Here is a 12955-nt window from a genome sequence, read left to right as displayed (position 1 = left end):
TCGTAGGATGTCATGCCTGTAACAATGACATCCTCAATCAATGCTGAAACAACTGTCAATATGGTTAACATTGCATCCATTATTAGCTAGAATATGGCTGGAGCTCGTTTGACTTCAAAAGGAAGGCAGTTGAATCTCGACAGTCCCTTATGTGTGTATGTTGATTGTCGGAACCATTTTTTTTTGACTCCTCATAAAAAAAAAAAAAAAAAAAAAAAAAATCAACAACCTGTTCGAGGTTCTCATTTTTAATTTGACTTAGCCAATAATAACAAATTTAGAGATAAATCTTACAATCAGATTCCATACTTTAAGATTCAATAAGGCCGAGAAGTAAATTTTAATACATTTGATAAAAAGTTGTTTATCTTTTTATTTCTTTGATGTTAACTATACTGTATGATTATCAACTTTTTAGTGATTAAACAAAAATAGATACTTTCTTTTAACATTTAAATTTAAAAAGGAAATATCTTTTGGAAAAAATTTAACCCTTTGTGCCAACGCTGTCAACTGAAATTTTTATTTTCTTCGAGTACACATCAATACCCTGGTATCACATAGTCCTTCCTTTGCAATACATGTTGTCACTCGGGACCCACACATTGTATGTAGATGCTGTCACAAGGAAACAAAGACAAGGAAAAAATTCAACTCATTTTATTTCCAGTTGAAACGGACATTTATTTACAGGTACTTCCAGAATAATACCTTGTCTCTTGTCCAAAAGTTTTCTGGTACTCCAATATACTTACCAAGACTTTGCTATGTCAAACACGTGGTACTCTGAGTTTCTCCGACCATGTTTAGGATACATCTTTCTGTTGCTCTCAGCCCACACGTGTAACACGGATATCCTATTTTATTCACTGCGACATCAACTTGCACACGGCTCAGTCATTTGCATACAGCTGTTGCTGCCATACGCACATCAGCGCTCTGTTATGCAGATTACATGAACAGAGCTTCTTTCCCAGAACTGCCCCCCTTTGGAACACTTCTGCTGGCATGCTTCCCGGCTGAATACAACATGGTAGCCTTCAAATCTAATGCAAACAAGTTCCTGTTAGGTCGTCCTCATAAACAAACAAATTCTACCCAACTTACATCATTAAGGATTGCGTCACAACCATCTTACATTCATTAACCCTTATCCTCGAGTAGCCTTCAGGCCTTGATAAGTGGTGACACCCCCTCTCCTCCGAGTAAAAAAATTAAAAAAAAATATATTTTTGGCCTTAGAGTTGGGATTCATTTTACTATATGATTTTAACTTAACTGATTCTTTCTTGACTGAGTAGTATAAGACAGAACGAGTACTGATTTTCTGTATTTCTCAAAGTTCCTCAATTTTATATCTCTTGTTCAGGATTACTAGTAAATTTTTTTTTTTTTTTTCGTATTGCATATTTTGCCTTAAAGGACGGTTATCTTTACGATCATTGTTTTGAGTTCACTTCCGGTTGTCCCTCCTCATGTTAATATATTCATTTACTTTTTTAATGATAACGTTATTATTTCTCATAGGGGTGGTTGGGGGCCTTCCCTTACCTATCCTGTACTTTCACCTAACAGTTTAATGCATAAAAGATATCGTAAAAAAAAAGAATCAATTAAGAACAAAAAAGCAACCAGAAACAAAGTGCAACAAGTAATCATAAAGATAACTCGGCAGAAGAAGAGTTAATGAAAAGTATGCTTATTTATGCTAGAGTCCTGTTTGTTTCTGTTGAAAAGCAGAAATATGGAGAAGTGTCCGTTGCTCGTTTTGTCCTACGCTATGTGATCAACAACGTTTTCTGGTTAGGAAGTGGATAATCATTTTACATTATATTTGTATAGTAAATTGAACATTTTAAAGTTTGAAATCTACTATATATTCTTTTTGTAAATTGTAGGATGTTTCCAGAAGAAGTGTGTTGATAGTTTGGGGGCAAAGGGTAAAAATTAGCCTTTTCTTTAACTGGCTTTTTTCATTTTTAATTCATCATTTTTGATGGCCTGTATTTATTTCTAAATAAATGGGAGTAGAATTTCAATTAAAAAGAAACAAAAAAATGTAATTAAAGTCCAAAGTCAATTTCAGACATCAAACAAGTGTAAAACCACTTTTTAGTACATATAAACTGAAATTGATAAACAAAATAAATATTTCTCACAAAAATCTGTCTCTTGTACATCATTATTGTTGTGTATTTATTGGCTTTTTTGATGCGAAACTCACATACAAAGTACCTTCAGTAAGTTTCCAGACTTTTTTTTTTTTTTGAACAGGCATTTAAAATTGTTGTAGATTCTTGAAAAATTCAGTATGTTATTGCCATACATCTTATTAGATGACTGACCAATTTTTATGATTTCAGGTTCAAATGAACAGCTACAGCAGGAATTGGAATACACCCCAGTAAAGCCTGATTGTCACAGCTGGTGAATTTCAATAATGCAATCTGAACGTGAGGACAATTTAGAAGAACAATATGCAACAAAATTCTTTTAAATTTGGGGAAAATATCACAGAAACATATGGAATGCTTGAAGTTACTTTTGGGCCATAAATAAGTATATTTTTCATCAACCCTTCTTTTGTCAGGTAATCTTTATAACTACTTTTGGACCATCAAGCATCAGTTTTTTGAGTGGCATAAGAGATTCAAGGAATCTGAGGGATGATGAGAGGTGTGGAAAGAGTAAAGTCAGAACACAAGAGTTGATTAGCCAAATAAAGAATTTCATGGATAAAGACCGTTGTGCGTCTACAGAGACAAAAAGTGCACAGTTTGATATTAATGTAGAAACTGTATACACAATTATTTGTGAGAAACTAAGATGCAGAAGATTTGCACAAAGTTTGTCCCAAGGGTGCTCAGAGATTTTTTTTCACACAGAGGTTACCACTTATCAAGGCCCGGAAGGCACTCAGGTATAAGGGTTATCGTGTGTACAGTAATCAATGAGATAGTATCGTAGTAATCTTAGTATTGGAGATTCGATAAAGTGTCTTACTTAAGGGGGCGATTCATCAGGAATTTGTTTATGTTGGATTTGGAGACATCCAAGTTGTAGTCAGGTGGGAAACAGGCGAACGGAAGAGAGTTCTACAGGCGTGCAGTTCTAAGAAAGAAGCTTTGTTCATGGAATCTACGTTTTGATTTAGGCACAGATAAGGAGTGGGGAAAATTACTGACAGTGGTTTCAGCTAGACGGGTGTTTTTCGTGAAAGATTGGCAAGAAATCGGAGCACGGAGGAGCACCTGCCATGGAAATAACGATAAAAAAAAGACAGGCTCGCAATGTCTCTTCTGTGGGAGAGAGGTTGCAGGGAAGAGAAAAGGGCATCCCCCACTAAGCCACAAAGTCTATTTTGTACTCTGTCAAGGCAGGATAGGCTGTTTTTAGCAGCTCCTGCCCAGATGTGGCAGCAGTACTCCATCCTTGGACGTACTTGGTTTTTATGTAGATAGAGAATTGCATCAGTAGTGAAATATCTTCGGAGCGGTAGAAGGATCCTACCAGATTTGACCAAGATGGACATCAAGACAGTTCTTCACCATCCCTAAAGCCCTGACCTTGCCCCTCTGTAACTTTTGGTTATTCTCTAAGCTCAAGGAAAACCTTAAAGGGTGTCGTTATGAGGCAGTTGAGGAGATGAAAGAAAGGGACCTTTCATTTACCAGCAATGCTTCAAGCAAACTACCTTTTCCTTTCATTATCTTAGTTGTATATTACAATGTCTGGTGATGTAACTTCAGAATTTTTTCAGGTACCTCTCTGTACTAATAAAATTAGGAGACCAAATCTCGTGTGCTTGTGCTTCTCGCCTCTATGCGACTTATTTTATTATTTATTAGACTTGCACTTATAATGAAAATTTTAAGTAAAAAAAAAGACAAAAAAATGCAGAAAAAAGTCTTCATGATGTATGTACTCGTCATAGAATGAAGGTGGCATATTCCAAAAATCAAGTAATTTGATCAGGTGTTTTTTTTATTATTTAATTTAAATAATCAACTTTTATGACTTGCTCGATGCGGGAAAAACCAGCCATATTTGATTGAATTTTTGGTACTTGCACAGTTTAATCAAGACATTAAAAAATGAAAATATCGAAAAAAGTTTGAATTGTATGTATCCGTTATGGAACAAAGTTCTCCGAAAAAAATTTCACTTAATTTCATCAAGTACTTTTTGTTTTATTACAGCGAAAAAAACGATTTGTTATGATACCGAGCAAGAGGTTCGATTTTTAGGAAGAAAAGTTAGTATTAAAGGTGGGGAGGGAGTGTCGGCACTTTACATCCTTGTGGCATGTTCAATAAATTCCATGATGGCTGACTTCAACGCGCTCTTATAAAAACGTGTTTTTCTCCTGTAAAAAAAAAAAAACAAAACAAAAAAAACTACTCGATCAAATTAAGTGAAATTTTTTTCAGAGAACTTCAGTCCAAAACAGGCACGTACAACATAACCATTTTCCGATATTTTCATTTTTTAATGTCTTGATTAAACTGTACAAGTACCGAATTTTGAATTCATCTCTGGTTACCTCCCCTTTAACAACCTCTCCAGAAGCAACTGTTCATCAATGGCTGCTAAAAATACTTAATCATTAAAAATCATAAAAACCTACTTGATCAATTTTTGTGATTTTTGGAATATAACATCTTCATACCGTGACAATTATGTCTATATACATACATATGTCTATGACAATTATCTACACGATGGTTTTTCTTTTTTTGTTTTTCTAAATAAGCGCAAGTCTAGGTGTATCGGAATTTTTGACACCCCTAACAGAAAACTGCAAATAAAATATAAAAAACTTGTAATTTCTCTTTTTAAAGTGGGTTGTTTATTTTCTGTATGGAATATACTTCCAAAATAAACTAATAAAGTTGTTTGAAAACTAATAGAAATATTATTTTTTTATTTTTTAAAAAACAGTGTTTACAAAGTGCCAGTGGGCGTTCAACCAGCCATTTTTTTTTTACGTATCAAATCAATTGAATTTTACAAGTTAAATTTTTTCAATTTTTAAACTTTAAAAATCTATCAAAATTTTTCTATATGTTCAATTTTTACGATATTTTCAGGGTCAATGTGAAATTTTATGCTCTTTCCAATAAACCGAATATAATATTTTAGACAAATGTTTTTTCTAAAATTCCCCTCCCCATTTTGAAATGTCTATTAAAATTTAAATAATTTACTCACCAAAGTCTTATATATCACAAATTGAAGATAAAAGATCAATAAATAAAATATTCTAATTTAAAAAAAAAAAAAGTGTTTTTTTGGAAATTTACCTGTAAAGTCCAAAGTATAAAAAAATCAACATGGTTTTAAAACCACGTTGATTTTATTTTTTTTTAAATGAAAGCTCATGTTATGCTTATATTGTCAAGTCAATACTGGACGCTGACCGCAATTTTTTCTATTTCATTCAATGTTTTCTCTTTTTAGATATTTTTTAAAAAATTCACTCGATAAAGTAGAACTAAGATATAATAATCAAAAACTTGTGTATTACATTAAGAGAATTAAAAAAAAAAAAAGAAAAAAAAGAAAACCAGTCGCCTGGATTTTTTGTGGAACGGCAAAAAAAAAAAAGTTAATGTGTGCTTTTTTCATCTATGGAGGCTCAAAAATACTAATTTTGGTTAACAGCACACAATAAAAAGATATTAATTATGGCGTTTATAAGTCACCATGAGATAATCACGAAAAAAATCAGAGATTTCTCTCCCTTTATTTGAACAGTCAATAAATCTGAGTTCGCGTTTTTTTTTTTGAATCCTTGTTTAAAAAAGTATTTTATTTAAAAAGGACATGGAATATAAGTATAAATATGGATAAATTCTTAACAATGGAAGTACCCATTGAATAGAATTTTTTATAAGTAAGTAATTTTTTGGAATTTATATATATTTTTTATAATCGAACTAAGTAAAATTTTGTTGATTTTCTTGAAATTTTTTTTAAAGAAAACCGATTAAAAAAAACAAAAAACAAATATTGCATGATTTGCTATTAAACTTTTTTTTTTAATTTGGTCTTTGCTCCTTTAATTAAAAAAAAAAAAAATCAGAGATTTCTCTCTTTTTATTTGAACAGTCAATAAATCTGAGTTCGCGTTTTTTTTTGGAATTTATATATATTTTTTAAATTTGGTCTTTTCTCCGTTAATTCTGTCTTTCCTTTAATTGAAAAAAAAAAATAGGGTTAGAATTACATTTTTCAAGTAGTTATAAGCTTCGAAAGATAGTAAGTTGATTTATTCAAGTTCATATACGGCATTTTTAATGGCCGATTCTGATACACCTAGCACAAGTCGTAATAAGTACCCAATTACTTATTAAAATTAGAAACAAATTATGTTAAGCTTCTTTTAAATGGTACAGAAGTTATGATGATAATATTAAACGAAGTTACAGTTACACCGTGTTACATATGGGGGAGGGGGGCATTGTCATGCGTTGGAGTTTTTTTTTTTTTTTAAATAAAATTGTGTAAAATATTCAAACGAAAAATTAAAAAAAAAATATACTATTTTAAATATAATTTAGTAACGAAATAAAATCCACCAGGATGCATTTCGGTTTCTTTGTAAGCAAGTTAATTATTTAAAAACTTTTGTTAAAAAAACTAGTATTCTTTGGATTATTCAGACTACCATTCTCATCTTTGTTGTTATAATATTTACAACGTTTCCACCGATGTAATCTTCAAACTTTTTTTAGATGCATCTTTTACAACTTTGGACTCTTCATGCCGAACTCAGGAACATACATGGATTTTATAAACTGAACCCTTCATTTAATTCATACTGAGTGGATTGTTCTTATTCTGCCAGCCATGACTGGGTAGAAAGTGTTCATGTCTCCACCAGAAATTGTAGAAATCCATTCTTAACATGGAGAGGTGGGGGTGGGGGGTGGGGGGGGGTCTTAAGCTTCTCTTGCTGCGGACGGATCTTTCCTAAAATGAAAACGGTTATAGTCAACATTGTTGGCTCTTCTTGACTTCTGGTGTCACTGTATATTTTGCTGGATTATTAGACATGGTCAAGCGGATAAGAAAGCCATTATGCACTTATGTTACTGTGCTATTTTTAAAATAGTAATCTCAGGTTAAATTAAAGTTTTACAATATCTTTTTTCATCTAATTGTTAGCTGAAAGTACAGAATAGTTACAAAACGCCCTCTCCATGTTAAGAATGGCTTTCTAGCAAAAACTTTTTAAAAATTATTTCAGCACGGTAACATAAGTACATACATACCGGCTTTCACGTTATCTGAGAGGAAGATAATCATTAATCAAAAAGGGGCCATGTCTTGCTTGTTACTATTGTCCCATCTGCAGAGCAGAAACCGGAAGTTAAAAAAAGCAGACAATCTTGACTGTAACCATAAAAACAATTTGATGGGAATGTTGAACTGTACAAGCACCATGTTAATTTATATTATCTCTAGCTTAATATCAACCTAGTTTGAAAATAAGCACTTGAAGAAAGCCGAAGGTTACATCGGCTGAAACGTTGTGGATATCACAAGGAAAATGAGAATGCCGTAGTAGTCGTCCGAATATCCGCATATCCCCACCTTTGGCTCGCCTTTTTTCACGAATTTGTCATACTCTCGAGGCAGTTTTCAAAGCTTAACGCCTACTCAAACTTTATTTGTGAAAATGTTTGGTCGATTTGTGATCTTTTAAACTAACACATTTCAGGTGAAAACATTATTATACAATTACATGTCATGTCAAAATTAGTATAGATTTTTTTTTTTTTTTTTACACAGTGATCACCACTTATCAAGGCCCGGAAGCCACTCAGGGATAAGGGTTATTGCAAGTACATTACGTTAGTGTGGAGATTTGATGAAGTGTTTACTTAAGGGGGATCGAAATATCGAGTTTTATCGTATGTTTTTATGTGGTTGCAGTGCGACCAATTCAGTATGACAAACTGACTCATCTCCCTTGACTTCATTTAAGGATCAGCCATTTTAAACACAAAATAACATGATCGTGGATGATTTTTTTTGTTAAAAATATATCCAACATATCTACTGGATCATATTTTTTTGGCTTTGGGTGGGGGTGGGGGTGGTAATATTTTAAATTTATATTAATTTCGACATGACACACAAGTACGTAATATTAATTTTCACCTGAAATGTGTTGCTTTAAAGGATCACCCACCAATCTACAATATCGAATGTTTTTACGAAAACAAATTAAATACGATAAATGAACGTATTTATGTTATCGTACCATTCTTAATATGGGGAGAGGAAGGTGTTGTGTAACTATTCTGTACTTTCACCTAACAATTTAATTAAAAAAAAGGGGGGGTGAAGCAATGAAGCATCTCTTTAAAAAGGTGAATTAAAATACTGAAAACATACAAAACCCAGAAAATAAAACTACCGAATACAGGGAATCTGAACAATTTCGAGAAAATTTATATTACGGATAAAGTTTAATATCAACAACTAAATTTGACCTGATATTTTAACACCGTTTATTACGGACTTTGAGTTGACAAAATTATCTATAAAAAATGTTAATATAAGATCAATTTATTCAAAACTGTAATCCGATTAACATCCGTTTTTTAAAACCTTTGACTATCAATCGAGACTCACCCTTTTTTAAGTCCCTTTCTTCGTCTGACTGAACTATTATTTCTCAGCCTTAAAATAAACATTGCTTTTATTTTCATATTCAACAGTTCAACAGTATAATTCATTACATTAAAAAAAACTTATCCAGGTAGGTAGAAGGGTAACTTATTTTGCCTTTGGTAACATTTATTTGTGTATTTATTTTTTTCATCCTTTTTTTGTTTTGCTAGTTTTTGTTAAAAAAAAAAAATCCCAATACAATAATCGAGATGTTAAAAATGAAGTTTCTAAATTATCTTTGTTTATTTGTATCTAAATAAATGATGTCATCAATAGAGTTATTGATTTTACGTGCTTATGCACTTATGTTACCGTGCTATTTTTTAATAGTATTTTCACGTTAAATTGAAGTTTTATAATATCTTTGGGTCAAAATGCGCTAAAGTACCAACTAGAGATTTACCTTTTAAAAGTTGATTTTTAAAGGTACTCGGGTCTGTTTTGAACGAATATCACACTGAAAATTGTCGCCGACAAGTAGCTTTTATGATATTATTATGAGGTCTTCCTTATTGTTTTCACTGGTCGCCATGTTTGTTCTTGCGCATACAGCACTCAATTTTTGCAAATTGAATGCGAATCCGGATATGGAATCTGTACAATTGGTGCCCCTTCCAACCACTAATAACCCTAAGTCTGAAGACTTAGGGTTGGGTTAATAAAAGGAACAACTGTACAGATTTCACATCCGGCTTAGGGGCAGCATAATAGACTCTAAATAAAGTTAATGTCGCCATATTGAATTTTTGCTTTTGGACGATATAGATTTTTGGATCCTAAAATAAATATTTACCCAAATATTAATTAATATTAATCATTAAGATTTAATATCGATTCTTTTTTAGAACTTCATGCAGAATATGGATCGCGCTATTATTTATACAGGATTTTCAAGTTGAATTAAATTTTACTCTATTTTTTTGTTTATTAAATTGTTAGGTGAAAGTACAGAATAGCTAAAAAAAAAAAAAAAAAAAAAAAGAAACGTTAACGTTATTATTTCAGCACGGTTTGTATTCTGTCTAAGTATCCCTTAAAAAACACTTAGTGTTTGAATCTGCAGTTTACGGACCGTGCTGAAATAATAGTTAGAAACCCATTCTTAATATGAGGATTTTTTTTTTCTTTTAATTCTATACCTGTTTTTATGCAGAGAAGGTACCATGCTGAAACAATAACGTCATTATTTAGAAATCCATTCTTAACATGGGAAAGGTATTAGTGTTTTGCAAGTGTTCTGCCTGCACTTTCAGCTAACAATTAACAAAAGATACCGTAAAAAAAAGAAAAAAAAAAGAAAACGAATTTAACTTGAAAAAACATATTTAAAAATATCATGGCCCGTAAACTGCAGAAGTATCTATACTTTTTAGTAAAACACTAAATTCTCTAAAAAATAAACATTAAACAACGATAAAATAAAAAGAACCATAAATATTAAATCCTTATATATATATATTTTTTATTTTGTTACATCTTAAATTTTACTGTAGTGTTGGTTGATCTTATAATTGGAGCCCTGTAACCTGTGTCTATTCTCTTAAAAACAAAAATGAGATTCTAGGCTTTAGAATAATATGTAAACAGCATGAAAAGGTAGGCGGTAAATAGAACTCTCAATATTTAACATTTTAGAGTTGATGGGCTGGGGGGGGGGTAGTTTCGCTTATAAATATAAAACAAAATGACCACCCACTTCCAGGCCATTAGGCGGTAACGATCACTTATTTCTTGATAGCGTTTTTAAGGACCGGTCTTCATTTTCTTTTTCTCTCTTGATGAATTAGTAAAGGATGCAAAGCTACAGTTTTACCGTAATTTTAAAAGTACGCATAGAATAGCTGTCATTTAAGGAAGAGAATTTCGGACGCTGAAAACGTACACAACACCCATTAAATACGGCTAAACGAAACTGGTGTTCTTCCGTATGTTTACGAGTAGCAAAAGGTATAAATTGATGGAGTATGATTGAATTTGGGAGAGCCACAACGATCGATTAAAAAAGGCGATAAAATATCAATACAAACCTCGATGGAAAAGACAAATGAGAATTAAAATAAAAAGCGAATAGTGAACATGGACCATCCCCATGACGAGCGATAATCCAAAACAAGGGGGATCGCTTAAAGTTAACTTCTTGTAGGAGAGAGCTTCAAACAAGGGAGGTAATTCTGATTATTAGTCACTCTTTTTCTCATAGGTGTATTTTCAATTATTTGAGATGTTTATCTTCGATGTTCGGTCGCTTGAAATCAACAGAGATTCGAGCATTCCTATAATGAGCCAGTCCCTGTTGATTGTGATATAATGCTGCTGCTGCTCTTGTGCAGTTCTAGGAGGTCTATCCTCCCAGGCTTTGTCTTCTCTCTTTAAGAAGGGGTTAGTTTATCTAATAGTCTAAAGCGCTCTTACCGGGGAATGCTGATAGGGCTGTCTAGGCACTTTTTGCAGGTTAGAGTGAATCTCCTTAGGGGGCTGACTTCTGAATCCTATTTTATGACCCTGATGTCTAAGTTCTTGCCTAATATTGTGGAGAACTACACCTTTGAGATTTCTTTTTATACCGGCCCATGCATGGCCATGTTCACATAATCGTACGTAGCATCTGAACAATTCGGCTCCAGTCTCCTATCTTGTTGAGATGAAATATGGGTAAATATGTAGTTTAGCGGCGTAAATTATTTGACAAACGAAAAATTATAAAAACTAGTTATTTTTATATAAAGCACATTATTAAACCCAAAGGCTGAAATAAAACCAGAAAAAAAAATTTCATTTTTATTATTTTTTTATTCTTTTTTTTTATAACATTAAATGTACGACATTCGAAGCTGCCGTATTGCTTTTAAAATTTGGTCTTTCTAAGGTTTGACAGATTATTGGCCTTTTTAAGGTAAAATTTGGCCTTTTTTACGTTCTTTCATAACAAAAAAAAAAAAAAATATGACGGCCAAAAGCAGGGTTTCATAAAAGAGCGTAAAAAAGGCCAAATTTGGCCTGAAAAAGGCGAATCTGTCAAACCTTAGAAAGGCCAAATTTTAAAAGCAACATGGCGGCCTCGAACGTCGTACATTTATTCTAATAAAAACAAATTTTTTTCTGGTTTTATTTCAGCCTTAGAGTCTAATAATGTGTTTTATATAAAAATAAATAATTTTTATAAATTTTTGTCTGTCAACTTATTTACGCCGCTAAACTACACATTTACCTGAGGTATGATTCGGCTCAATCCTAGCATGTTCACCATTCCAGGCATTATGCCCTCCCTCTAGAGATTGGTTGGTTAATAGCCAGTCTCCTTAGACATGCCTGACAACAAATGCTGACAAGTTATTTTTGCATTCTGGCAGAGTGCCCCTGACTATGATTTTGTAAAATGACAGTGCATATAAAAGGGTACTCATAAATCTTGCCCCTTTCAGTTCTTCCTCGTTATAATAGTGAAATTCGAAAATTGAAATATTGAATTTCATGTGAAATCAATGGTATGTACTGAAATTGTCATGTTGCAGTAATGAACATATCCAAAAATTACCAAAAAACGATGAGGTAGAAATTTAATTATTAATGAAAATATTTTTCAGAGTCAATTAGCAAAAATTGAGTTTTGCAAAAGAAAAAAAGAAGAAAAAAAGAAGAAAAAGAAAAGAAAGAATAAAAAGAAAAAAAGAATAAAAAGAACCCGAAGAATTTGAATTGTAACAAAAGGGAGGCAAATATTTTCTGAAAACAGAAAATCTTTGGCCAATACAGCAAAACTTAATTTTCGGTAATTGTCTTTGAGAAAAACACTATCTGAAAACTCAAACACTTCAGATTTGCATTAAATTTTATCTGTATCCATTAGAAACCAATTAAGCAAGATTACTTGAATCTCAGTTTAACTTTAACGCCCTTTAAACTTAAGCCTTAAATTTTAGACATTGTAGCGACTCGCCACAAACATTAAAATGGCTAGACAAGGAGTTCCAGTTGCACATACATTTGTTATCTACACCTACGCAAATTATGTAGGTATAAAAACTGAAACTTGCTAATTGTCGCGGGTGTAGTACATAGCTGTACCATATGACAGTGTGTCTACTTTTCATCCAATCAGCGTTCAAAGAAAGCAAATTTCAAAAATATTTTTCTGATAGGCTTTTGCTAGAGCCTATAAAAAAGGCACTGTGCACACAACTCAGTCAGCCAAGCTTAGCCCAGCATGCTGTAAACAGCATTGACTCCGTCCTTGTGACATTAAACTCGTGTGCACCCGTCATTTAATTCT

At 32.4% G+C, this 12955-nt stretch overlaps 1 protein-coding gene across 2 annotated transcripts in view; it reads right to left on the bottom strand.

The window, feature by feature from the left end:
- Window positions 1–10860, bottom strand: part of LOC145278075 (nicastrin-like) — a 118877-nt gene extending 108017 nt beyond the window's left edge. For both annotated transcript variants that reach the window (XM_080130328.1, XM_080130327.1), the window contains exon 1: window positions 10713–10860. In XM_080130328.1, the coding sequence (XP_079986454.1) occupies window positions 10713–10776 (64 nt within the window). In that variant the 5' untranslated portion in view covers window positions 10777–10860. The remainder of the gene's footprint in view (window positions 1–10712) is intronic.
- Between the last annotated feature and the right edge of the window lie 2095 nt (window positions 10861–12955).

Source organism: Euprymna scolopes, chromosome 6 (assembly GCF_053919585.1).
Source record: "Euprymna scolopes isolate OS-2025 chromosome 6, ASM5391958v1, whole genome shotgun sequence".
In the NCBI taxonomy this organism is placed as follows: domain Eukaryota; kingdom Metazoa; phylum Mollusca; class Cephalopoda; order Sepiida; family Sepiolidae; genus Euprymna; species Euprymna scolopes.
The sequence above is the reverse complement of the archived record's forward strand: the minus strand, read 5'-3'. Positions and strand labels throughout refer to the sequence as shown.